The sequence below is a fragment of the Balaenoptera borealis genome (genome assembly GCF_965194805.1).
Source record: "Balaenoptera borealis genome assembly, chromosome: 18".
Taxonomy (NCBI): Eukaryota; Metazoa; Chordata; class Mammalia; order Artiodactyla; family Balaenopteridae; genus Balaenoptera; species Balaenoptera borealis.
The window spans coordinates 43,691,214-43,718,963 of NC_138877.1; the positions used below are offsets into that span (position 1 = coordinate 43,691,214).

Consider the following 27,750-nt stretch of genomic DNA (forward strand, 5'->3'; position numbering starts at 1 on the left):
CATATCAGAACATTGTATAATAGTCACCACTGAAGAATTATTTAATTTACTAGAAGAATATACCTTCATTTGACTTACCATTTCTAAGTTGATTAGGGCTTAAGCTCTGTGAAATTACATATTAACTTGAAGAGTAATGATAGTCCAACTTATTTCTGCCTTATGGAAAAGATAAACCTTAATGCTTAACATTTTATTGTCTTGTATGACATTAATTAGGTTTGTCTTTAACATTGCAAATTTATTTGTGTTCTTTTTCTTAGTGATTTTGGCATCCTTAAACTAGTTTTACCATCCTGCTGATGTTCTCATTCATGAGATAAATACATTTTTTTGGCATTTGCTCAGTATATATTTGTCAGAGTCATGGTTTTTATTTTGTCTATATTAAAGCCATGTTTTAACTTTTTGAAAATGTATACCTAATTATTTATAAGTCACTTTTGGCACTTTCCCATCTTGTATAGTAGTAATAAGCAAAAGTAATAAGCCAAAAAAATGCAAATATAAAATAAATCTCAATAACAAATTTAGTAGTGTTGGAAATTAGGCAATCCTTTTCTGGATATGGACATATTATTATAATATTTGGGAAACTTATTTCCTAATCCCCTAGGAGCAGTCAAGTTGTCCCTTGACCCTCAGGGAATCATTGCTCTATATTTTATTCCAGAATATGAAGGGCTGGGGGATTTACTGTGCCTTAAACTTCTACATCATTCTGCAGCCTACTCCCCTCTTTATGCCTATTGAAAAATTTGAGAGCTCTCACTTTTTCAGTTTAGATCAAAAGGAATTCTACCACTATGAAATTGTTTAGTACTGGTGATATGCAGCAAAAGTTTTGTTTTGGACTTGGCACAGGCTTGTCTTTCTCCCACCACGTAGGATATTTTTGAATGAAGATATCAGCTGAGACTCAGATCAAACAAGCTTACTCAATTTCTTTGTGGGCTTACTTGGTGGACTGCCTGTTCTTCATTAAACAGTATGTCTTAAGCTGTGAGTGCATGGTGAGGAGGAAGAATGTGGAGCAAGTGGGTAGAGAATAAACAAATATTACTTAATTCTTGATTACCCCCAAATCCTTTGGAAGTTAATCTCCAGGAAAACTTGATCTTCATGTCACTATTAAAAGGCTTCACAGACAACTAAGCTGAGCCATCTCCTTTCAGCCTTTTCTCATTGTTAATCATTACAGTGACCTGAAAAGTGTGCTGTAGAGTGGATGGAGATAGAGAAGTGATGAGAGAGAATAACATGTTGGTTAGATTGTGACAATACAAAGAAAGACTTGACAATTAGTCTTGAATAGTAGAAGGGACACCTATTCTTCCAAGTTTAGAAATAAACCTAGGTGTGTTGATAAAAATATAATAATGCTTTTCATTAGCCTTGCACTTTATACTTTTGATGCACTTCACATATTTGGTTCATATTTGACATTTATTGCATCTTTCCATGTTATTTATCCTTAAACTAAGGCCCAAATATCTGCTTTCTCCATTCCTTTTTCAAAAAATCACTTTTGAAAAGTTACCTTCAGCTTTGGATAATATATATTTTCAATAAAGTAATATTATGACCATAGTCTTATAAGTATAATCTAGAGCAGTGATACAAAGCGGTTCATACTTGTGTTCTAGATTCAAAATTCAAGGTCTACAATTCATTAGCTGGGTGACTTTGAGCAAGACATTTAATCCTGTTGTGTCTTGGTTTTCTCATCCGTAAAATGAGAACAATAATTTTCTTTTTTCACAGGGATGTTGTGCTAATGTATGTAAAATCATTTATGCCAAACCCAGGGAGTGTCCTCAAGAACTGTTAACTAGCATTATTTTGTGTTCGGTCCTTGGCATTTCAGAAAATGTGTTAATACTTCCTTTCTCCATGGTAGATTAATAGCTGAAGATGTTGAGTACTATAAATATAAATTAAGCATATAATTAAAGAAAATGTCTAGTTTTACTGAATGCATCATGTTAAAAATCTTGTATACACATGTGTGTATTAAAATATTATATATTATATATATATATATATATATATATACTGCTGTCAAGAGACTAATTATTATGCTGTATTTGGCTAAAAGGATGATAAAAGATCACAAACAACAAAAGAAAAAAATAGATAAGCTGGACATTGTCAAAATGAAAAACTTTTGTCCTCAAAGAATACCATTAAGAAATTGAAAAGATAACCCACAGAATCGTAGTAAATATTTGCAAATCCTATAGTTGATAAGGGACCTGTATCTAGAGTACATAAAAAACTTTTACAACTCAAAAAGAAAAAGAAAAATAGCAATTAAAAATGGGCAAAAGAGCTGAACAGATATTTCTTCAAAGAAGATATACAAATATTCAAGAAGTACATGAAAATATGCTCAATTTCATTAGGCATTATGGAATGCAAATCAAAACCACAAGACATCATTTCTCACTAGGATGGCTATAATCAATAAGAAAGTTAATAAAAAATCATTGGCAAGGATATAGAAAAATGGAACCCTTACGCACTCCTGTAGGGAATGTGAAATGGTACAGCTAATCTGAAAAACCATCTGGCAGGACCTCAGAATCTCTAACATAGAATTATCATATAACCATTTCATTCCTTACAAACCCAAAAGAAATAAAAATATTACGTCCACACAAAAACCTGTATTTGAATGTTCATAGCAGTATTATTCATAACGGTCTTAATGTGTAAACGACCAAAATTTCCATAAACTGATGAATGGATAAGTAAAATGAGGTAGATCCATACAATTCAATACTATTTGGCAACAAAAATAAATGAAGTACTGGCATGTGCTATAACATAAACAATTCTTGAAAACATTATACGAAGTGAAGGAAGCCAGTCTTAAAAGACAACGTATTGTTTGATTTAATTCTTATGAAATGTCCGTAACTGGAAAATCGATATAGACAGAAAGTAGATTATGGCTGCTTAAGATTCGGGAGTTTGGCATGGGGGATGGGAAATGACTGTTAATAGGCATGGAGTTTCTTTTTGAAGGGATGGACATGTTCTAAAATTGATTCTGGTGATGGATGCACAATTCTGGGAATATACTAGAAAGTATTGAATTGAATTCACACATTAAATTGGTGAATCATTTGGTAGGTGAATTATGTATTAATAATGCTCTTTGTATAAAACATAAAACATTTGGAAACAAGAAAATAAAATATTTTTTCATTCTTCCACAATCATTTACTAATCCCATACTATTATAATGTTCTACTTGTGGATACATTAAGGTTTAAATACTTGATGATAAAAATGGCATTATCTATATTATCTAGAAATTCATTTACATTTCATGGAATTTCAGATTTAATGAGGTATTTGGAAAATCATAAGGCTGCAAAAGACCGCAAGGGATCAGTATGGTCTCAAACAAACTTCATCATTTTACAGTGAATTAAGAGCTCTCCAGTGAATTGTTCAAAGACACACAGCTTCATTAAACATAGTTTAAACTAAGTCTTATAATTTTCAATGCAATTTTTTCCTGTACTTTACCTTCTTTTTTTGCCCTAGAGGTATTGAAAATCTCAAATGTCTTCAGCAATCAGGTGATCACAGAAAATTTTGAAGCTAGTTAAAAGTATGGGATTGTTGGCCAAAATTAAAGCAGCCTAGACTTTCAGGTCATGTTTTAAAGAAGGGCTTGAGAAAATATCTAGTTTATCCATCTGGTTGGAGTTACTTCCACAGTGTCCATGCCAAGAATTTGACCACATTGTTCCTGACATCTCAATCTATCCTTTCACAAATAGTTTAAAAAATAAACTTCAAGGACTGTCACACATTGTAAGACATTATTAATTAAAATTTTAGTTCACAATGGTTAATGTTAAGAATATAATATATATAATATCCTATTTGTACAAAATCTTAGTCACAGCTTTGAGTTAAAACAACAGAAACTAATATTTGCAGATAATTATGTATGTTTCAAAATCTAATTCTGATATAAATTATATTGGCTTTTTAAAGTAAATAAAGGGAACTCTAGATTACTATACTGGTTTTTGGTTTTTTGGCCAATAGGATACATCTATTTTCTACTAATCTTTGATATAGAGGAATACCATTGAATAAAGAGTTGATGGTTGACCTATATTATACTGTTCACCCAAGCTGAATCTTGGAGTTAGTAAGTTTTTCGTCTGTTGATCTTTCAGAAAATTTATTTTATTTTGGACTGGAACCTGAAGCTTCATTGATTCCCATCTCTATGGCCTTGGCCTCCAAAGGATGAATTTACTATTAGAAGTTTATAGATCTTGGTGTTGTTTAGCTTAAGTTATGGTTATTGCCAAGTTTTACTTGTACTAAGCTGGAATACATTAGTCATATTTCTGCCTTCTTGAAATGAAATAAGGCAGTAATTCTCAGAGCATTTTATGATTTTAAAAGTAAAAAAAAGTGTCAATTTACTATGATGGATTTCAAATGAGTTCATCAAACTGTCCATATTTTATTCTAAATGCTCTAGTAAAATAATATTCTTTCCTATGCCAAGTGATATTTCAAATACTGATAACTAAACCATCACAAATTACTAAAGGCTTTTCACCTATTGAAGCAGGCTGTTCAAATGTATACCACATCGTTGGCCACCTACAAACCAAGCTTTAGAGTCTTTGACAATACTTGCGATTTTCAAATTTTTAATATTTAATGACATATTTTGCTATAATCTTTCTGAAAAGCTAAGAATATACAACTTGCCATATTCTTAGTCCAAAGAAAAGGAAAGTACATTATTGCATCTTCAAATGACATCTGTTAGCACATATGACAAGGCAAACCTAACTAATGAAGGTGATATCCTAAATGTTTTCTATATTTTCTTTATGCTTTTTCTAGTTCTGTGTCAACTTTGTAAATTTTTAAGATATAAAAGTTAATATGATAATGATGAACTAATACAAGTATACACACATGGAAAATGTCAATTTTTGAAACCACGTAAACTAGGGTTATTACAGAGTTTACTACTTAAAATACAGTCTTTCTTCTGATTAATATATGCAGTCAATGCTGATAAAGATGTCTACTTGTATATGTAAATGTATGCATATATGTCTTAATCAGTGACTACATATAATAAACTCTAATTTTAACTTCATCAATTTTCTTCTAGTTCAACTGCAATACATTTTTTGAAAAGTATGTACTTTTTCTACGTTTCCTGTTATCCTGTCTCTTCATCACTTAGTTATCTTTATTTATTCTTATCCGTATACCAGAAGTAAAAATAGAAACACTATTTCAAAAATTGATAATTAGTTTATTCTCCTTTCAAATAGAACTGGAGAAGAAACTGAATTCCATCTCTATCCATATATTTGCAAATCTCTTCATGTTCCTTTAACTGTAGAACCAATTAAAATGAAAACTCTCTTTAACAAATGCTTAGAGTAGTATATCTGGCTTGAATAATATCAGTCAAATAAATCTACTTAGATTTAGTATCGATGAAATAGTCCATTTTATTTAAAACATGTTTAATCTTCATTGTTTTCCAGAAAGTCTTTTACTAATTATAAATTATATAACTCTAACAAAACTAAAACTTGATTTATATAAGACAAACAAGTAAAAATTGTCTTATATTAAAAAATACAATAAGAATAATTATAAATATTTATTGGAATAAAGCCCACCACCTAAGTATAACATTTATTGAATCTACTTAGATCAGGATCTGAATTTCGTTTATCAAACCTTTGCCAATTTCTGCTTACTATATCATTATTGACCAGGGGATTTTTCCAGAAACTAACGCTTGTGGCTGGTGATTTTTATTTTGCCCAGCCAAAAATATTAATTCTGTTATTTCACTAACACTTTGCGGGTTATTACATTCAATAGTTACACCTGACACACCTGTACAGTCTTCTAATTTTTGTGAAATGTTGTCTTGAATCCACTCTTCTATAGAAGCAAAGGAACATTCTCCAGCACCGTGAGTTTCATTTTCACTTTCCCTATCAGAATCAATCACTAAGGTTTTTTGTCTTTTTGTTGGTCTAATATTAACATCGTCTGAATCAGAACTATATTCTGAAGAACTATCATCTTCTGAGACACTAGTATATATGTTGCTCGGACAATCAGAGAGAGTATCTGCATAAAATTCACTGAAAAATTCTTCTTCACTCAAAATTTCACAGCGTGTCATTTTTGAAAATCTTACGTTTATAATACACACAAGATTGGAACAAAAACCTAACGAAGCAAAATGTGAATGATAATGACAATCATAAGTTGTATAATGAACCCTTGATCAATTTTAAGCTCTAACAACTTCACAAAGTGATGTTAATTGTATCACTCTCTAAAAACGTATTGATACGTCTCAGGTCAATAACGTTTGGGTAGCAAAAGAAGTATTAATACATCTCCGGTCAATAATGTGCTATTATCCAGCAATTTTTAATGATGATGTGTTATTTTATATAATCTTAAATCATATACAATAGGATACATTTGGCCCACTATTAATTCTTTGTAGTATGTGCCCTTTCTGTTAAACCACCAGGTTTTATATTTATTCCTGGATAGCATAGTGACCTTCAATGAAAACTAAATTTAAATATGAATAGTTTTTATTAGAAATACTAAAAAATATTAAATATAGACTTTGAATATGAAATAGGTCCAGTGAAAACTTAATTTAAAAATATACATACACAGTAGGTGGAATAATGTTACCTGTTAAACAGTTTTGAAATAGCTGATAAAAAAAGCTAATGAACTCTAAAGATCATGGTACATCCTGTATGTATTTATTTATTTGTACATACATTTTAATAAAGAGGTATGAAAAGTAAATTTAGGCACCATATAAATATTTTTAATTATCACAGAATAGAGATAATATGCATCACTTTAAATTATTAATATTCAAAAACTTTCATTTAAGTTGGTAAACTTTTAATAGTATTTCAAATTATTAATATGTAAAACTATTCATTTACTCTTTCTTTCAAACATCATTTATCATGTGTCTACAATGAGTAAGGTGCTATCCTAAGAACTAAGAGTACAGCAGTGAACAAGTCAGATGAAGTTTGTGGAACTTACGGAACATTCAGTCTAGCTCTGTGCAGAAAATTTAATACATTAGAGTAACTTGGGGTCTGGGAGGAACATCTGATACTCTATTAGAAGTTATTTTCCCCTTGAATTGTGTTTAGTTGTACAATACGTTTCTGAAAGTGTTTTTTTAAGGAAATGATCTGCCGCATCTCTATACAGCTCTGTGTACAAAGGGCGAACTGGGCTTCCCCTCAGGCAAGGATTGATTTAGCATATTTCTTGTGAACTATAATCGATCCCTCTTCCTTTTATTCCTCTTTTAAAAAAATACTATTAAAGATCTTTAAGCACAAGTATAGTCCTTAACAGAAATTACACAGAGAGAAAAATCGAAAAGGGAAGCATAAAAAAAAAGATGAGTTCCATGTTATGTGATTCATTACCTCAGCAAGTAAGTATAAACACTTTATAATATTAGTTCATGATGTGCAAATTTTTGTAATAAAGTGACACTTTCATATACATACAAAATCAGACTTTTTCACAGGTGTTTAAAAAATCAGAACAAAAGCAAATTATTGATTTCACTGTTGAAGAACTGTGCTTTGCAAAATGAAAGGGCACTGTAGCCAAAAATTTCTGGCTTTTCCTTCTTCTGACATCACCTAGGAAGCCCTTTTTGAACTATTTTAATAAAGTAGAAATATTGGGACTTCCCTGGTGGCGAAGTAGAAATATTATTTATCACAGAAGGAAATTCTATACATTAAATGATTGAAATAAACACTAAGGAACTACTTATGAGTTACTATGAAAATCCTTTAGATGTGGGTTTATAGGATATTTTTTAACACTATTGTTCCTTCTTGGAATTGTGTTAGTTATATTGTTGCTGCAGAATCAATTCAAGACATATAGCAACTCTATAAAAATTTAAATCTGATAAAATAAAAAATACCTAATACTTTTTAATAATTTTAATAGTAGATTTTGTGCATGTGTGTGTGTGTGGTGTGACTTTATAATACAGCTGTGTGCTGAATCTTTGCGTTTTAGAAGTAGCTCAGTAGAAGAAATGAAAATAAAATTAGAGTATGAAAATGAAAGAATTCTTACAACGAATGGAATGTTTTTCAAGTAGATGAACATTATCTTCTTCACCATTAACAACAACAAAGCAGAAGGATGCATTTCTTAAAATAGACTGTCTGTGATTTGAATATGAAAGCCTAAAATGGAAACATATTTGAAGAGCATCTGAATAGAAGAAATGGACTGTGCCTAAAATGATCCCTTAAAAAGCTTATAATTTTCATTGGATCCTCTGTGATTATGCTTAATTAGTCTTCAAAACTGTCATAAATGTACATTTCATTGTGGTCATTTTCTAGAATCCTAACAATTACAAAGTTCTATGCAGTCAAACTGCAATTACATGAGTGAATAATTACTTGTTATAATATCACTATTTATTATACATCTCTATCTGTTTATCTGGTGTAATCTGAATATCCTCTTTGTGTACAACACTAAACAATTTAAAAGCAATTTTTAAAAACTCCTCCACTCAAATCAACTTCCAATCTTAGACAATAGACTAGAATTTTACCAATAACTGTGAGTTAGAACACAAATGAAAACTGCCTTTGAAGAGTTGTCAGTCTAATTTAGGAACAAAACAAGTAAAGAATATCATACACAAAAACAGGACAAGAGGAAATTCCTTTCTACGCAGGCCTCCACATACTTCCTTACTGCTTGTGAGGATTAAGAATTGGTGGTAGTTGTCCTCCGAGCCACTCATTGTACTCAACTGGAACCTTCACTTCTTATCAATTTACAAAGAAATTCTGAAAATCAAATTTGGCTAATTTTCAATTAGACATTTATATACTGACTTAAAATCATTACTCACACCATGTATGTATATGAGATACTCAAAGGACTAACACAAAGTAATGAATGAAAGGAAAAAAAAGAATATTCAAAGCAAATTTTAGTACTAATATATCACATAGTAGTCCTGAGCAAAATATGGATGAAGTGAACTTTATTTTGAAGATGTAGAAAAGCAAAGACATTTAAATTCCATTTGTTCTACCAAAGCAAACTCTAATTTATGGCTTATTAGAAGGGTTATTGGTAAAGATTTTTTAAAAACCATGCTGCTGGCTAGAAACCATGAGAAATGTCAGGTATTTCAAAACCATAAACAGAAACCACATAAATAAAGTTTGTTCATTTTCTCTGGCATTGCTTTAATGTCTATGAAGGACAAGTGAACCATGTACAGGAGTTTTTAGAGTCCGGACTCTGGAAGGGTCACTGCTCTTATCCTGAGTCTGGAAGGCTTTATTCTCCAGCTCAGAAATGTCTACTTTTCAAAGCTACTGATTGAACATAGCAGACTCTAATTAGTCTTATTACCACTGCTTCTGCCTCTAGCACAAACACTGTGGAATGTTCCAAGCCATGCTGGTAGCACTGAGCAGAAAGTGAGGGTGAAGTGAACAGGGGAATGAAAAAACTGAGGAGCAAAATCTTCATGGAATTCTTTGGTCTCATCTATGTTTCAGGTTTATAGTGTCCATTTGTCTCAAGTAATCCATGTTTTGAAATATTCTGGATATCAGAAATCCAATTTGATATACTGGGTAAAATGTAAATTTGTTAGCATATTAGATAGAGCTTGAAATTTGTGGTAAGATAGTACCAGGCTTAAATCCCCATTCTAGCATGTTCAATCTATTATTCCTGAGTAGATTATTTAATTTCCTAAACCTTAGCTTTACCATTTTTAGAATAGATATAACATACCTTGCAGGAGTTGTGAAAGGATTAAATTTCAAAAGTTTGTTTAACATGTAGAGCAATGCCTGATATACACTATATACTTACCTCGTGCATCACCAGCACCAGTAGTGGTAAGCATTGCCATCAAACAAAATGGCAGAAGCTAAGTTACCTCATTTTCTCTTTTTCTTTCTCACTCACCCAGTACGTGTGTGTAAATATCCATGTAGACCTCTAATGAAGTACTAACCTTATTCTTACTTTTTGACTTCTTCTAATGCCAATCTGGTGATTAGTCTTAAAATTAAATCTTGGCTCTTAACTTGCTCAAAAACTTTCAATGTTATACCATTATTTTAAAATAAAAACCCAAATCTTTAAAAAAAGTCTCCTTAACCCTGCAAAATTTTGTTCTGCCAAAATCTCAAGCTCATTGTCTACACCTCTTCTTTGCCTTTTCCACCATCCCATCACACTTGAATTTCCTTAAACAGAACAAAGCAGCTTCCCACCTCAGATCATTGGCACTTACCTATGTCACGAATATTCTTTAACTCTTCACTTGACTAATATCTGCTTCATCACTTACAACTCAGTTTTTGCATCACATATTTAAAGAGGCTTTCCCTATTTCACTCTCCTGTAGCATCCTATAATTTTCCTTTGTAGTATTTACCATACATATAATTATCATTCATGGTTATAATTTCTTTGCTCCAACATATTCATCTTGACTCTAAGGGCAACATATGCCTATTTTGGTCACCATTGTATCCCCAGGCCACCTTCTACAGCCCCTGGTACATAGTAGTCAGCAATCACTACCCACTTCAACAATGAATGCTATGTACAGACATCTATCTAGGTTTCCAGGTTATAGAAAGTTAAACAAATGTTACCACATTAATGGTGGAAGTAGGCAATAACAACACTTAACAACAAATATATGGTATAAAGGTGGAAATTAAAGTACTCTACAGTATATAAAACAGTGTGAGGAAATAGAGAGTTTTGAAGGCCAGGTCACCTTCAGCAGAATATTCAGATAAGAGATCTCTGTGGAAGTGAAATTTGAGCAGAAAGCTGAATGAGGCAGAGAAAGGATATAAATATTTGGTAGAAGAGTGTTTCTGGCAGAAGGAAGAAAGAACAGCACAAAGGTCATCTGGTGATATTATGCTTGTTGTAGTCAAAAAACAGCAAGAAGATCAGTGTGGCTGGAATTGTGTGAACAGGGAAAACAATGATAGGAAATATGATTGGAAAGAAAGTTAGAAAGAAACCGTGAGTAGTCTTGTTGAATGACTGAATTCAGGAGTACTGAGAATCACAATTCTAAATATCTATGAGAACTGAAGAAATTAATTAATGTATTAATTTCTGATAGGTGCTGATAATTAACAGGTGCTGAAAATTTGTTGGGACAAAATGAATCTCAGTGGAAAGAATTGTTCTCTGTCACAAAATTTTCAATATAGTTGTGAAGACCAGCCATAAAGACATAAAAGATAATTAATTGCATAAGAAAATTTATGGTGACATCATATAATCCTAAGGAAAGGAATACCAAGAATTTAAATGAAGGAGAGAATGCCATGAAAAGTTTTAAAATATTTCTTAGGCATGGATGAACTTACCTGGAAACTGAGGGGTTATTTAGAATTAGATACCAGAGATTCCAGACAAGTGAACTATTGTGAGTAAAGTACAAGTAAAGGGAATTTACAGCACATATTAAGAGGAGGTGAAATTAATTCAATGTATTTTTAGAAAAAAATGCCCAGGTAGTTGTTCAGAAGTTAGGTGTGCAGAACCATGCCTATCAAAATATGGAGTTTAAACCTGCTATTTGAGGGTATGTGTTTAAGACATTGTTGAATTAAGAAAGCAAGCCACTCTGTGTTCTATGTAAGACAGATTTTGGATAGGAAATTTGAGACCTAAATGGTCTTTTTTTTTTTTTTTCTAAATGGTCTTTGAAAGGGCCATGGAAGTGAAGGTCAGGGAACTTTCTGCTAATGATCTCAACCTTCTGTTCAATGTGAAACGTTCTGAAAAGTACTATGCAAAGGCACTGAATTCCTCAAGAACTTCCAGAAGTCTCCCATCAACTGTCTCAGTCTACAGCAGTGAAGCCAATTGCTTTTAAGGGCTCACTTAGAAGTTACTTCAATTTTCCATTGTCCACATATCTGCCTGAATCTGCATGTGGAGAAATAATGGCTTTTTCTCTTCCACCTTCTATACCTTACCTGAGTGCCTCTTATGGCAAACTCTAACCTAGAACTGTATGGAGAGAGGATTTCTTAAAAAATGAAGATCCAGGACTCTCCTCTAAAGGTAAAGCTGACCTTGGAAGGAAGTAAGGCTGATGATCCGTAGAAATAGATAAACCAGCATAGAAAGAACAATCAGAAGACTGAAGTAGAAGTTTGTACTACTAAAATGAAAAACAGAATGAAAAAACACTTAAACACTACTGTTTTAAATGAAAGCTCATTCTATCAAATACATGAAGATACCTATTTTCATGCCCTGATATTATTCAGCCACATGAACCAAATTTTTTTTCAACTTTTCTTCATATGACATGGTTATAAAATGTTTATTATTCTTGTTATTCTCATCTATTTCTGTTTTGTCACTCTCTAATGTTTTTAAAATGTGATGTCCAGAACTAAGAACAGGTCTCATAATGAACTCTGACTAATAGAGAACTATTTCCTTCAATTATTTTGTTGCTATCTGTATATTCATACAGCCAAAGTTTAAATTAATGTTTTAGAATATATTTCACACTTCTGCCTAATATTGAGCTTGCAATCAAACTTTTCCAGTATTTTGCACATGAACCACTGCCAAGCAGGGCCACCTTCCCTGAATCGATTTCAGAATCATCACACAAAATCAATAGCTGAAGTCAAATAAATAAGTGAAATTTCCAAAGGAAACATAGCAAAGCATATAAAAAGCAAAGGCATACAGACAGCAAGTTAAGATCTGGATGTTGAAGATCAAGTTCATATCTAAAACATTTTGACAAGGGAATTGAAAATTAGAAAATAATGTTACTTATAAAATAAGCAAAGAACACATATTTAGACCCAATAAATAAATTAATTCAGTACCAGAGGTAGTAGGAAATCTGAGATGATTTGTTATTGAAGTAGTTAAGAAGAAGAAAAAATAACATAATAAGTTTGTTCTCAAAGCACAGATGGAGTAGATTAGATGAGGAGATATGCAGGATTAAACACGGATCAGAAGCAAATATATGGTGAGAAATTATAATACCAGATACAAACACTCATTGTAAAGTGTTAGAACTGAGAGAAAATAACGATCTAGGAAGACAACTGGTCAGTAAATTTTCTTCGTTAAAATAGTAACCCAGGAGCACTGGGAGAACACTAGAGCTTCATGTTTCCAAAAGAATTTGAAATCTTTTTAATTTCAACAGACATGACACAACACATGATCAATTCATAGTCTCAAAAATAAGTTAAAATAGTTACTTAGAATGTTGAATGTCTTAGCTAGAACCCTTCTATATTTCTGTTTTACATATATTTTACTATAGAATATAAATTTTAATGTGTTTAAAAATATATTGTTACTATTGTGTGATAAATTGCAGATCAGTCCAAGCAGCTGCAAGAAAAACATTTTTATTACTAAATTAATAATTTCAAACTAGACCAGAAGGGACCATTATCCCTCTGGATATGGAGGCATATTGTTCTTTGGCTTAGCTAAGCCAGGAACTCCTAAGAGCAATGAAATCTGCATAATTAAATGACTGCAGTTAGACTTTGATATTTTGGTTGATGAAGTATGTGTTTACATTGATTTTATACGGTTCATATAATTTCAATAGTAGTACTGTGCCCTGTCATGAAATATTTTGAAAAAAGAATTTGAAAATAGAATTACAAAGCATGCATCTCCTTCCTTTTATTTCTACATTTTCATTTAATTTACTAATCTGTTTAACAGATTAAGGAAGAAAATTAAAATAATATTGAGATTCTGTCTAAGAATAACAATGAGAAGACTTTTAAATGGCTGACTGTCATTAGTAGTTTGAAAAGGTGTTAAAGCTCAGAATAAGACCTTTTAAATAAATAGCAACTATAAAGCTTAATGAGATTTATTTCGTATAAATTCTTCCCTTGAGGTGAAAAGAGAAAGTTCTGTACTTTACAATTGGTTGTTTCAATAATAAAAATCAAATCATTAATAATGTTAATAATAATAACCAGAGCAAAAATGGCTAACATTTTATATAGAGATTGCTATATTCCAGGTACTGTATTAAGTGCTTTTAGAATGATTATTTCTAGGATATGAAATGATGGGTGTGAAATTGTTGTAACTGATTATTCAATTCTAGAATGGAGATAACATTAAGAGAAACACACTACGAAGTACACATACTTAAAGTCTAAAATTCAAATGATTTTTAATATCTCTTATAAAGCTGTTAAAATACCTACACATATACATAGTTGTGTATATATAGCAAAAAATTAAAGAGAAAAATATCAAATAGGCTTATAGTATTTCAGGACTATTTACTGACTGATATTCAGTCAGTTTAAACTCTTTATGAAAATGGTACAGAAAGTCAAATTTAAAAAAAAAATAGATCAGTTGATCTATATATCTAAATATTTTCCCTTAGTATAGTAATTCCAGGAGTTCTGAAATCCAATATTCACTATAACAATAAATACTTTAAATATACAGTATAGATGTGATTTTTTTTTTCTCCACAAATCATACAGGCAAATCCATACCTAACATACCATGCTGTGATAAAAAGTGTATTAAATAGCTGGGGCTGCCATAACAAAATACCATAGACTGGGTGGCTTAGTCAACAGGAGTTTATTTCTTATAGTGCTGAAGGCTGAGAAGTACAACATTTAAGGTATAGGCTGATTGGGTTCCCTGGTGAAGGCTCTATTCTTAACTGGCAGGTGGCTATCTTCTCACTGTGTCCTCACATGGTAGTGGAAGAAAGGAAGCAAACTCTCCAGTGTCTCTTCTTATAAGGGCATTAATCTCATCATGAGGGGCCAACCATGATGACCTCACCTAAACCTAATTACCTCCAAAGTCCCCATCTCCAAATAATATCACATTTGAAGTCGGACTTCAACACTGAATTTTGGTTGATAGAACTCAGTCCATGGCAGAGACGTTGTTAGAAAAATTCAAAAGAAAAATTTTTGTGGCATTAACTTCTAGCTCTTAACTAGAAAGAAAAGGGAAAAAATAGGGCAGCTGTGTAAGTGGATGCAAAAAGATAGATATGCCAGGAGCAATTAAGAAAAAAATCTTTTAAGCACTATTTAAAATTCCGAGTAGTCAATATCTATACCTATATTGCCTATAAAGTGTAAATAAAACCATAAAGCAATAATAAGGTCCATTGTGTGATGTCTTTTTTTACTTTGAGATTATTAAATATTATATGGTACATTGTGTCCCATGATAAAAATGTGCCAAAGATGCAAAACTAATTTTAAACTTTAAAAAATTGTTCAACACAACAACAGCAATTATTTTAACCTCTGATAATACAGCTATGTCTCTTTTATTTAAAAATTAAATTTCCTTACCATTGTGTAGCTGTGGGCCACCTTCATTAATTCAATGCATCCTTGAGCATCTGCAAATGCTCGGATTCCTAAACAGTTAGATGGATGCAAGAGCTTCATGAGGAAATGGCAGCACACTTCTACTACTTGAGGAAGCTGAAGAAGGGAAGCTGCAGCAAGAAGGTTTTCAATGGTTTCTTCCTTTAATTCCAAGCAACCTAAACATTAAGTGAAAAGAATTATGAAACTGTTCAAAATATGAAATAACATGTACCATTCTATTACTCAAAACATTAGTCCAATCTTCTAGAAATGATCTGAACCTAAATTGATAATCCAAATAAATATAACTCATGAAAAGCCAGCAATTGTTTTCAACATCTTGCATTTCTTAGTTTGTGTAATGTTCAAAATCATGTAGTACATACAAATGCAGCTTCAACTAAAATATCTGTATCCTATTGAACAGAAATTATGGTTGCTCCTTTGATTGTGGATTAGGAAAGAAAAAAATAGAAATATTTCACAACACACGTCTACAAGCTTAGGAGAGCAAAGATGCACTAACATCTTCTGACAATATATGTGTATAAGAATATGAAATACCTATGTATGGATAATGAACATATGTATATGTATCTATAAATACCTGTGTTGTATATTGCTAATATTGTATTTAACTCACTGTGCCTATGATTATAGTTTCCTATAATTTTTTTTTTTCTTTTTGGTCAGTTAACTTCAAAAATTAAGCTCTTTAGCATTTCCCCTTTTTTCTAACTACTGGAATAACTTATTAAATAATGGAGCTATTCCTGGACTGTTTATAAATCTCATCTGTGAAAACTTCTAGGCTGAACTATTTAGGTTATATTTCATTTAGCAATTCAACACATCTTTAATAGGTATAGTTCCATTCAGATTTTCTATTACTATTGGGTGAGGTCATACATTCTCAGAAATGGTTTATTGCATCTTAGTTTTTGTGACACAGATGGCTACTCTTCACTAGAAATATCTCCACTCATTTTTCCTGAACACAGGGTCAGGCCACATACTGCCATGACACATGTCAGTGGATGTGTGTTGCTACCACACTGAGGCATTTATAATGTGAGTGTGCTTCATCCCTACTCTTGCTCTTCTACCAGCTAACTGAAGACAGCATAAAAATCCTAGTGGATAGAGGGAGGCTACACGGGGAGCAAGGAGCCTGAGCTCTGAATCCATGCCCAGAACTATGAGCTTCAAACAGCAATATGCAATGTTTAAACTAATAATATTCCCAAAATAAACTCAAGTTTAAACTTGTGTATGTACTTGAATGCAGTCCCAAGTGTCTAAGTTTGAAACTCAAGTGTAAAATCATAGAGAAAAATAATTGATTAACCTTTATTATTAATATGTTGTCATCTAATTTAGAAGGGTATTCTTGCCAGCTGAAATATATTTTCTAACTTTTGTGATGCTACTGTAATTTTGTCTTAGATTTCTCCTTTTTTCCATCATTAGCATTTATTTTTATGACATGTAAGAGAAGTTGTCTACTTTCAAAAATTCAACTTTCAAGGACAGAATATTTATTAAGAAAACTCTTATAAACAGAATGCCTTTATTTTTTCCCACACCAAAATTTTTGTTCTGGATTTTTTAAAATTTACAATAATTTGCAAGAATAATACAATAAGCACTTAAAAACCTTTCACTTAACTTCACCAAGTGTTAACATTTTGCTATATTTATCTATGTGTGTGTGTGTTTATGCTGTAGTTGCTGAATTATTTGATGGTACTTCTAATCAACATGTATTTCACCCCTGAATACTTCAGTGTGTGTCTCTAAGAACAGAGCTTTCTCCTACATAGCCACTCATGAATGTAATTCTTTACACTCACGAAATTGATACAATAGTATTTGCTATAATGCAAATTTCCCCAAATGCTCAAATAAGATGCTTTAAAGATTTTATTTTTAAATTCAGAATCTAATTGTCTCACACATTACATTTACTTGTTATGTCCCTTTAGTTTTCTTTAATCTAGAACAGTTTCCCAACTATTTTGTCGTTCACATTTACGTTACTGAAGAGTTCAGACCAGATGCTTTGTAGAATTCCTCAATTTGGGTTAGTCATATTTTTTCCCCATGATTAGATTTAACTGAAAACTTCTTGGCAGAAAGACTGTACAGGTGATGTTGTACCCTTTTCAGTGCTTATATAGAGAGAGGTCCATAATGTCAGTATATCACTGTTGATGGTATTAAATTTGGTACCTTGTTTAAAATACTGTCTGCCAGATATCTTCATTTTTAAGAAACTCTTCCCTTTGTACTTAATAAGTAATCTGTTGGGTGAGGGATAACTTTGCTTTCAAACATGACATTTCACCCATAACTTAACATGTTTAACAGATGAAAAGCATTATGTTTTATTTATGAGTTTCAGTGAAAGAATAAGAGAGCAAATGAATCTAATGCATATTTCCAAGTATCACAAGGGATTTGATGAAGAAAAAAGAAAGGTAAAGTGGATGCAATAAATTGAAAGGAAATTAAAACTCTTTTTATTACATATTAATTTCCAATTAAATTAGCTATCTAAAGTTTAGTTTGGTATAAAAGAGAGACACTATCAATAATAAAAGTTATTAAACTTTCAAGATTCTAAAAAATGCACAAGGACCCTGTTCAGATATTATCAACTAGTAGAACATTGAGTATCATGATCAATTTGAGTGAGGAGACATTTGCCAATAGTAATAAAATTATCTGAGGTGTTTATATTTCACATTATCAATAACTTTGTCATTCAATAGTAATGTCAAACAAAATCTTCATCTGCAGTTGAAGGATTCATACCAGTTTAAATGATTTTAAGACTAATTATATTAGTGCAATTATAGATACATATGTTAAAGTTTATGAATATTATAGTAAACATCAAAATAAAGTATACTACAAATTGTGGAAACCTATATTTTATACAGACTTTAGCTGATTTACAAAATGTATACCTACACTTATAAAAATAAAAAATATAAAATATAGAGGAGCTAACATGAATACTATAAAATCTGTTATTATTTACAATTGATTATAAGCATAACAATTATATACATATATACATATATATATATATTTTACATGTCATGATTTAAGACCTTTGGAGGAATTTTACCTAAAAGTTTTCAGTAAGATTATCAAGAAGATATTTGTATGCTTTTTAGCATAGATCATATGAAAATCAGTTAAAAAAGGATATGGTTTCAGATGGCATGGTTTTTATAGATTCCGTTTTTGTTGTGATTTCAGAACAGTGGGAGAGTGATTTTCTTTAATTTTAATTGATTAGTTGTTCTCAATAGCATCTGTGCAGAAAAGAATTAACACAGCAGGCCTGAACTGCTCTCCTTGAAAAGGCCTGCTTGCAAGATTTGTCCTTGACTAGTGTCTGCAAACTTAGATTTCAAGAGGGTTCCCACCATTAAGTAATATAAAAGGCTCACTGTGCCTAAACTGTTTGTGTAAGCATTATGGTTTATGCTAAACAACTGCTTTCCTTCTGGGAGTCTTGAATTTTGGTATATACTAAGCAGAGGCTGCCTATGTGATTAGCCCTCAACAAAAACCTGGACCTCCAAGTCTCTAATGAATCTCCCTGTTGGCAGCAACTCACTGGTTTCGTCACAACTCTTTGCAAAGGAAATTAAATGCCTCCTGTGCTATTCCACTTGGAATGCTGAACTTGGAAGTTTGCTCCTTGTTTCCCAAAGACTATGTCCTGTGTACCATTTCCCTTTCCTCATTATGCTTTGAACCCTTTTGATATAACAAATCAGAGCAATTGGTTTGTCTGTATGCTGAGACTTGTGAGCCACCCTCTCATGAATCATCCAACCTGGAGGGTTAGTTTTGGGGATGTCTCAACACAGCATTCTAATTAGAATAGTTGGGGTGGTGGGTGATGTTTGAGATATACTGTGCCCATGGGCTGGAAGATACAACATTGCTAAGATTTCAACTGACCCCAAATTAATCTATAGATTTATTATAATCATATTTAAAATCCCAGCAGACTTTTTTGTAGAAATTGCAAAACTGATTCTAAAGTTCCTATGTAAATGCAATGACCTAGAATAACCAAAACAATTTTGAGAAAGAACAAAGTGGGAGTAATGTCACTACCAGATTTTAAGACTTTTTACAAAGATATGGTAATTAAAATTGATTGCTATTGGTCTAAATATAGACAATAGATCAATGGAAAATAATAGATTCTAGAAAGTTTTTCAAAGGCTCAAAAAAAATTCAACTGAGAAAGGATAGTCTTTGAATAACTGGTACAAGCAGATAGGCATGTACAAAAACTTGTGTTTTAATCTGTACCCCACAAAATATATAAAATTTACTCAAAATTGATCATAGTCCTAAATTTAAAACTTAAAACTACAAATCTTCTCTAAGAAAACATGGGAGAAATCCTGTGACTTTAAGTTAGTTAATGATTTCTTAGATAAAACATCAGAAAGCATAATCCACAAGAAAAATGTTAAATTGGACTTTATAAAAATCACTACAAGTGACAATAGTAAAGGAACAAAAAGATGAACCATGAATGGAAAAAAATGTGTGCAAAATCATATATCTGATAAAGTACTTGTATACAAAATACATAAAGAACGCTCAAACTCAATAATAAAAAAATTTTAATGGGCAAGTGATTTAAGCAAACATTCCACAAAAGAAGATACATGAATGTAAAGTGCTCAACAATATCACTATCTAGGAGAATGCAAGGTGAAAACACAATGATATACCACTACACATACATTAGAACAGCTGGTGGAAATGTGAAATGGTATAACCATTTGGAAAACATTTTTACAATTTCATCTTTCAAATGACTCAGCCATTTCACTCCTAAGTATTTACCCAAGAGAAATAAAAGAATGTGTCAATATAAATCCTTCTACATGAATGTTTATAGCAGATTTATTTTGTAATGACCAAAACCCTGAAAACAACCCAGACATTCATCAGCAAGTGAATGGATGAAAAAATTGTAGCCTATCCATTTACTGGAATAAATTAGAAAGAACTATTGATATGTGCAACATCATGGTTACTTATGCTGAGTGTAAAATTAGGCTGAATGTAAGAAATCAGACGAAGGTAACTCTACCATCCAATTTAATTAAAATTCTTAAACATCCAAACTTATCTATTGTGAGTGACATAAATCAGATCATCAGTACCTGAGCATGGGTTAGGGCTGAGGAGAGGCAACAAGATGGATCATAAAAAGAGGTTACAGATATATTCATTATCCTGACTATGGTAATAATTTTATGTATGTATACACATGTCAAAACATCAAATTGTATACCTTATATATGTGTAGCTCATCGAATGCCAAATATTCATCAATGAAGCTTTTAAAAAATATTCAAATGTTAACAAAGATGATTTGAGTTGACTAGTACCTGTAAATATTTTCTGAGAGCTTTAATTCAAATTTTACTAACAAAATCACAGATAGAATATTATAATTTAGAGAAATTGTGGTTATGTGTACGTTTTTTCTTAAGTTTACAATGTACAGAACACATTATTATAGTCATGGAAACTTCATATATACTATTACCAATTTAAAATACTTGACCAAAGTATTTTAAAAATAATCTTATAAGTGTAAACCTAACATGTAAAATGGTGTGTGTGTGTGTGTGTGTGTGTGTGTGTGTGCGTGCGCACATTAGTACATTTACCTTCCCAAAGTGATTCATAGATGTTATGATTCATATATATTATGCAGTGAAATAAGCTATAAGATATATAAGAACAAATAATTATTCAGTCCAAATTCAAATACTGGATCTAATATTGTACTTTATAATAATTTAGGTAAAATGTCAGCAGGACATCTCACCACCCTTTCCTGTAAAAAAAAAAAAAAAAGAGAGAAAAACTAAATTTTCACAGGTTACCTATAGACTAAATTTTAAAAGTTACTTAGTGGTAATTTTGGAGGTGAATTTGGAGGATATGAGCGTTGTTTGTGCTATTTTTTTCAACTTGGAATATATCCAATGAAAGGATCCATTTGTAAAAGCCAGAAGGCACAAATGGAATATTAGTTAGTGTTGAGCTTGAATACACACAAATTGAGCTACCTCATGCATGATATATTCTTTGTATCTATAACCTGGCTATTTCTCTGGCAGATTTAGATGGTAAAAAGGCAAAAATCTGCTAAGTATTTGACTTAAAATAAACCTAAAAAAAGATATGACTACTGTTAATGGAAAAAAAAGTAATTCTACACATCCACTCAAAGTTAACTTTCAAGGCATTAATGTTCACAAATGGCTTTAGACTTACTGAGAGGGAAAATCTATGTGTTTACTTTAGGTGACATTGAAAATTGGCTATAAAATATCCAATGACATTTTAGATAACTAAGGAGCTATGACTATAGTAAAAGAAAACCCTGAGAAAATTTTCTTAAATAATAAGAAAATATTTATAATGTTTCTTGACAAGTCCAGAGGATGAGGCTGGTGTCCCCAGAACTGATTAATTGAAGGGCTCAACACATCTTTAGGAAACAGCCATCCCTTCAAGAGGCTTGCTGTTTCCTCATGGTTGCCATAGTTTCAAGCTTCAAATTCAGATAGGAAAACACCCATCAGAAGAGAGAGTATTCCTTAATGCATTGATACATTTCTGTTGCATCAGTGAAGAAATCTTTACTAAAAGTTCCCCAGAACTCTTTCTTTATGTTGCCTTGGCAAAAAATTTTATGACATGACCATGCCTTAACCCAATAATTAGCAGTGGGGTAAAACCCCAATAACTGATTTTGACCCTACACGAATTACATTGATAGAAATGAGTCACTCTCCCTTGAGTTAACTGGGGGAATAAGAAGGGACTGACTTTTGAATATGGTACCTCTAATGTGTGCTACATTATCTGCAGTCTCACCTTAAGTAAATGCCAAAGCTACTGAGTATTCCAAACATGTTATCAGTGAACTCAAACTCTGATTTCCTACAAGAGAATATAGTTAAATTTACACTATATTGGAATGAAAATATGTAAAATATAATTGGAAGAAAATCATAAAGATTATAGAAGAATATGAATATGTGCTGTTCATATTTTAATAGATAAGTTATATTCTATTAACAACTATGCTGTATAACCATATTTTATGTATAAAATCAGTTATATTGAAAAGATAATGTATTTTACCAGATAAGTGCAAGAACTGTCCATAAATCCATAAAGTAAATTAAATATTCTATCTATCTATCTATCTATCTATCTATCATCTATCTATCTATCTATCTATCTGCTACTTACCTATCTATCTCTATCTTTAATGGAAATAAAGAGAAATAATATGATACATTAGAATTAAAACAAAATAAAAACTGATATTTTAGTAATTTGTAGGCGTTTAAAAAATAAACTTTTTAAAAAATATTTTATTTATTTGCTGAAATTTAGTTTATTGAAATGATATTAAATGTGTAAAATCCCCATTTTACAGAAAATGAGACACTTGTAGAATTAAATAGCTGGCAAATGATAGCATATAACTCAAATCTAAAGCTAGCTTCAAAACCTGTATCTTACTACACTGCTTCCTACCATGAACACTTGGAGAGCAGGTGCTGAGTTTTGATCAATTCTAAATCCCTAGCACTTAGCTTAGTACTACGTACAAGTATAAAAGAGAAATTAAATTACCTATAATGTCACCACCTAGTATAACCACTATTAAAATATTGGTATATTATATTGACATGTACACACTGCTATATTTAAAATAAAATGCCTTTCCATGAAAAAAAAAAGAATGTTTTCAAAGAATACTGACTCAAGTGGAAAAATGTTCACACTGTATTAAAAAAGATAAAACATAGGTAATATGATCAAATTTTATAAAATATTATTTATTTATACACATCTGTTTTATATATATGCACATAAAAGATTGAAATAAAGTATTTAGATTTACAGAAAACCTGCAAAGGTAGCCAAGAGATTTTTCATATAGCACACACCTGTTTTTCCTAGTTAACAATGTATGATCCACATGTTAAATTAATGAACCAACATTGTTTTATTATTATTAACCAAAGTTCAAACTTTACTCATATACCCTTACTTTTTTACCTATTATTCTTTTTTCTGTTCCAAGATCCCATGTAGAATACATTTCATTTAGTCATTATATCTCCTTAGGCAACACTTGGCTGTGACAGTTTCTCAGACTTTTCTTGTTTTTAATGACTTTGACAGTTTTAAAATTATTAGTTAAGTATTTTCTAGACTGCCCCTCAATTGGGATTTGTCTAATTATGATTACACTGGGAATAAGGGCTTTTGGTCTCGTCACATCATATCAAGGTTGCAAATTATCAACATGACTTCACTGTTGAAGTCAATTTTGATTACTTGGTAGAAGTATTTTTTGTCAGGTTTCTGACTATAAAATAACTCTTTCACCCACTTTTCCATACCATGCTCTCTGGGAGGAAGGCCCTATGCACAGCCACACTTAAGGAGCAGGGAGTTATGCTCTATCTCCTTGAGAGCAGATTAATTGCATAAATGATTTGGAATTTATTTATTTCCTCAATAATTTATTTATATAAATACATTCCTAAGGGTTTTTTCAGTGCTTCAAAAAAGGCAGGAGAGTTAAGGAAATTTTGGTTTACATCATTTTATTAAATTTAGTAGATTTACATATCTTTCTAACAATTACCAAAAGAAATTGATTTTTACTGTAATTTAGACTTTTGCTGCTATCCAATTATTACTTAATCTAATATGCACCACATTACTGGCACTCTGGTACCCTCCCTCTCTCTCTTTCTGTCTGTCTCTCTCTTTTCTCTCTCACTCTCATCTGTAGGGAAATCCTGGTTGTCATGTGAAAATTATAGCAAACCAATTTTAGAAAGCAATGATAATATATACTTAGGAAATTCTATAATCTTAGAGCTTATTAATTAATAAACAATGTCTCACATGCATTCTAGCCACAAGAAAAGCAGTGATTATGCTTTTTGAGTACTAAACATACCTCAGAGTTCTTGGGCTCATTGTCAGAAAAGTTAAGGAAATATCTGTGGGTCAGTAAGAAAGTAGTTGTGAAAGCAAAGACCATCATTTTCCCATTATATCTGTACCTCATTTTCTTTAGGAAAGTCCACTGGGAGTCAGGCCAGAACCAAAAATGTCAATAGTTCTCATTTACTTAAATTGTTTTAAATCTACTATCCTTACATATCCATCATTTGGAAGAACAAGGAATTGTTTGCTGAGTAAAAATTTGACTTTTTCTGAATATTCCCTTGACCCACATCTATGCACAGGTGTTTAAATTCCTTGACTTTAAGGATAGAATGTCACCCCTTATTTTCAGTGTATCATAGTTTGTAATTCCGTCCCTAATCAACTACATAGAATTTTTTCCCACTTCCAGTCCTTACTATAGAGTTTAATCTAAAGCAGTCTGTCACTCAATATTCAAGCAAATTTTGGTTATGAGAAAAACAAAAAAATTTAAAAGGATCAACTCATAGTTATACAAGTTATCCAAACATCTACTCTAGGTAACATAATTTGGCAGCCTGTATATCAGACCTATCACAAATATGTTCATTTGGCCACTACAGAATTTAATATTTTAGAACACCTTTACATGGAACGTGTACTCTTGAGTTCAGCATAGATAACAATCTCTTCAAATTAAATGTACACTGAACCCAAAAGAGTTTGATCCAAGGATTTTATTATTCTATTGTTTAATACATGAAATTATTAATAACATGTTTTTGGACATTATCTTTTGAACTTGAATCAGCCAACAGAAGAAACAGTTCTGTAGTTCATTATTATATCTACTTTTGGTACATTAGTGAGGATGTCTGAAGTACATCATTGTGTCTTACAAGTATTCAAATACTCAAAAATATTCCTCTCGAATGTTAATATCAGTAAACTGTGCTTAAGTTGAGAAAATATTATAATTTTTTTTTTGTAGCATAACTCTTAGGCTTCTTTCTTTGCCTTGGTGACTGAGAAGCTAAAACAAAAGATTGATATGTAATTTCTATGAATACAGAAAGAATCTTAAGACACTTAGGATGCAAATCATACCTTGGTGTTGCATATTTGAGTTTGATTACCTTTTTTTTTAAGGTCTTTTGTATTTGAACTTCAAAGTCTTATACACCATGGATACTTAGGAATGAAATTATGATGAGAGTTATAATCCTGTGGCTTCTGTAAATGACTTTTGGATTGTTTTCTTCCTTTATTGCTCTACTTCAATCAAGAAAATAGAGGGGAGATTGAAAGGGATAAGTATAAGAGAATATAACTTCTCATTAGACAGATTTTGCAGCAACAGTACTTACATGCTGCTACAGTATGTTCTCAAACAAAAAGGTTGAATTGAAGTTAACTACAAAGTTGCTTCATCTTGGGTGAGTAAATATTTTAAGCACTCACTTGGATGGCTGTGTAGTGGAAATTAAAAAGTCTGCAGTTTTGGTATTTTATTCTCTGACCATCTGCCCAGATTGGGAGTTCTACCATCTTGTCTGTGCATGAGGCCATCCTACCCACTTCCTCTGTACTACCGGGCTTCTGAGTTGCCAGATTGTTTCTGTTTGTTTGTTTAATGTATAATTTTCTTTGGAGTACTATCTTGGTTCTCAAAATATGCTTAATATGTTATTATCTAATTCGCTTTTTGTTATCAGTTTCAGATATTACTATTTTCATTTTCTGACTATAAGCATTCATGTTTTTGTTTAAATCATCACATCTAACAATCCATATTCATAATCAATATTTCTTAGCCCAATGAATGAGAAGTGCAATAGCTATAAAGTGTTACTCAACAAGTACACGGGTGATTCTCAAATAAGCATGAAATCCTTTCCCAAAGCACTACCATATATTACTAACATGTTAATTTCCCCCACTTATGTATTTTTTTAAAAATTTTTCTTGGAGTATAGTTGATTTACCATGTTGTGTTTGTTTCAGGTGTACAACAAAGTGAATCCGTTATCCATATACATATATCCACTTTTTTTTACATTCTTTTCATGTATTGGTCATTACAGAGTATTGAGTAGAGTTCCTTGTGCTATACTGTAGGTCCTAATTAGTTATCTGTTTTTTATATATTAGTATGTATATGTCAATCCAAATCTCCCAATTTATCCCTCCCCCTCTTATTCCCTGGTAACCTTAAGTTTGTTTTATACATATGTGACTCTACTTCTGTTTTGTAAATAAGTTCATTTCTACCCATTTTTAGATTCCACATATAAGTGATATCATATGATATTTGTCTTTGTGTGACTTACTTCACCCAATATGACAATATAGAGGCTCATAGATGCTGCTGCAAATAGCATTATTTTGTTCTTTTTTTATGGCTGAGTAATATTCCATTGTATATATGTACCATATTTTCTTTATCCATTCCTCTGTTGATGGACATTTAGGTTGCTTCCATGTCCTGGCTATTGTAAATAGTGTTGCAATGAACATTGGGGCACATGTATCTTTTTGAATTATGGTTTTCTCTGGGTATATGCGTAGGAGTGGGATTGCTGGGTCATGTAATAGTTCTATTTTTCGTTTTTTAAGGAACCTCCATACAGTTCTCTATAGTGGTTATGCCAATTTACATTCACACCAACAATGTAGCAGGGTTGCATTTTCTCCACACCTTCTCCAGCATTTATTGTTTGTAGATTTTTTGATGATGGCCATTCTGACCGGTGTGAGGTGATACCTCATTGTACTTTGATTTGTATATCCCTAATAATTAGTGATGTTGAGCATCTTTTCATCTGCTTTTTGGCCATCTGTATGTCTTACAAAAATGTCTATACTACCCAAAGAAATCTACAGATTCAATGCAATCCCTATCAAATTACCAATGCCATTTTTCACAGAATTAGAGCAAAGAAGTTTACAATTTGTATGGAAATGCAAAAGACCCTGAATAGTAAAAGCAATCTTGAGAAAAAAAAACAGAGCTGGATGAATCAGGCTCCCTGACTTCAGATTATACTACAAGGCTACAGTAATCATAACATTATGGTACTGACACAAAAACAGAAATATAGATCAATGGAACAGGATAGAAAGTCTAGAGGTAAACCCACACACCTATGGTCACCTAATCCATGACAAAGGAGACAAGAATATACAATGGAGAAAAGACAGTGTC

The 27,750-nt window shown here is 31.6% G+C and overlaps 1 protein-coding gene across 1 annotated transcript in view; it reads right to left on the reverse strand.

Annotated features, from left to right (window-relative positions):
• Positions 1-27,750, reverse strand: part of KLHL1 (kelch like family member 1) — a 432,606-nt gene that overhangs the window by 217,924 nt on the left and 186,932 nt on the right. Inside the window, exon 4 of the mRNA XM_082365956.1 lies at positions 15,492-15,688. Within this exon, the coding sequence (XP_082222082.1) occupies positions 15,492-15,688 (197 nt within the window). The remainder of the gene's footprint in view (positions 1-15,491; positions 15,689-27,750) is intronic.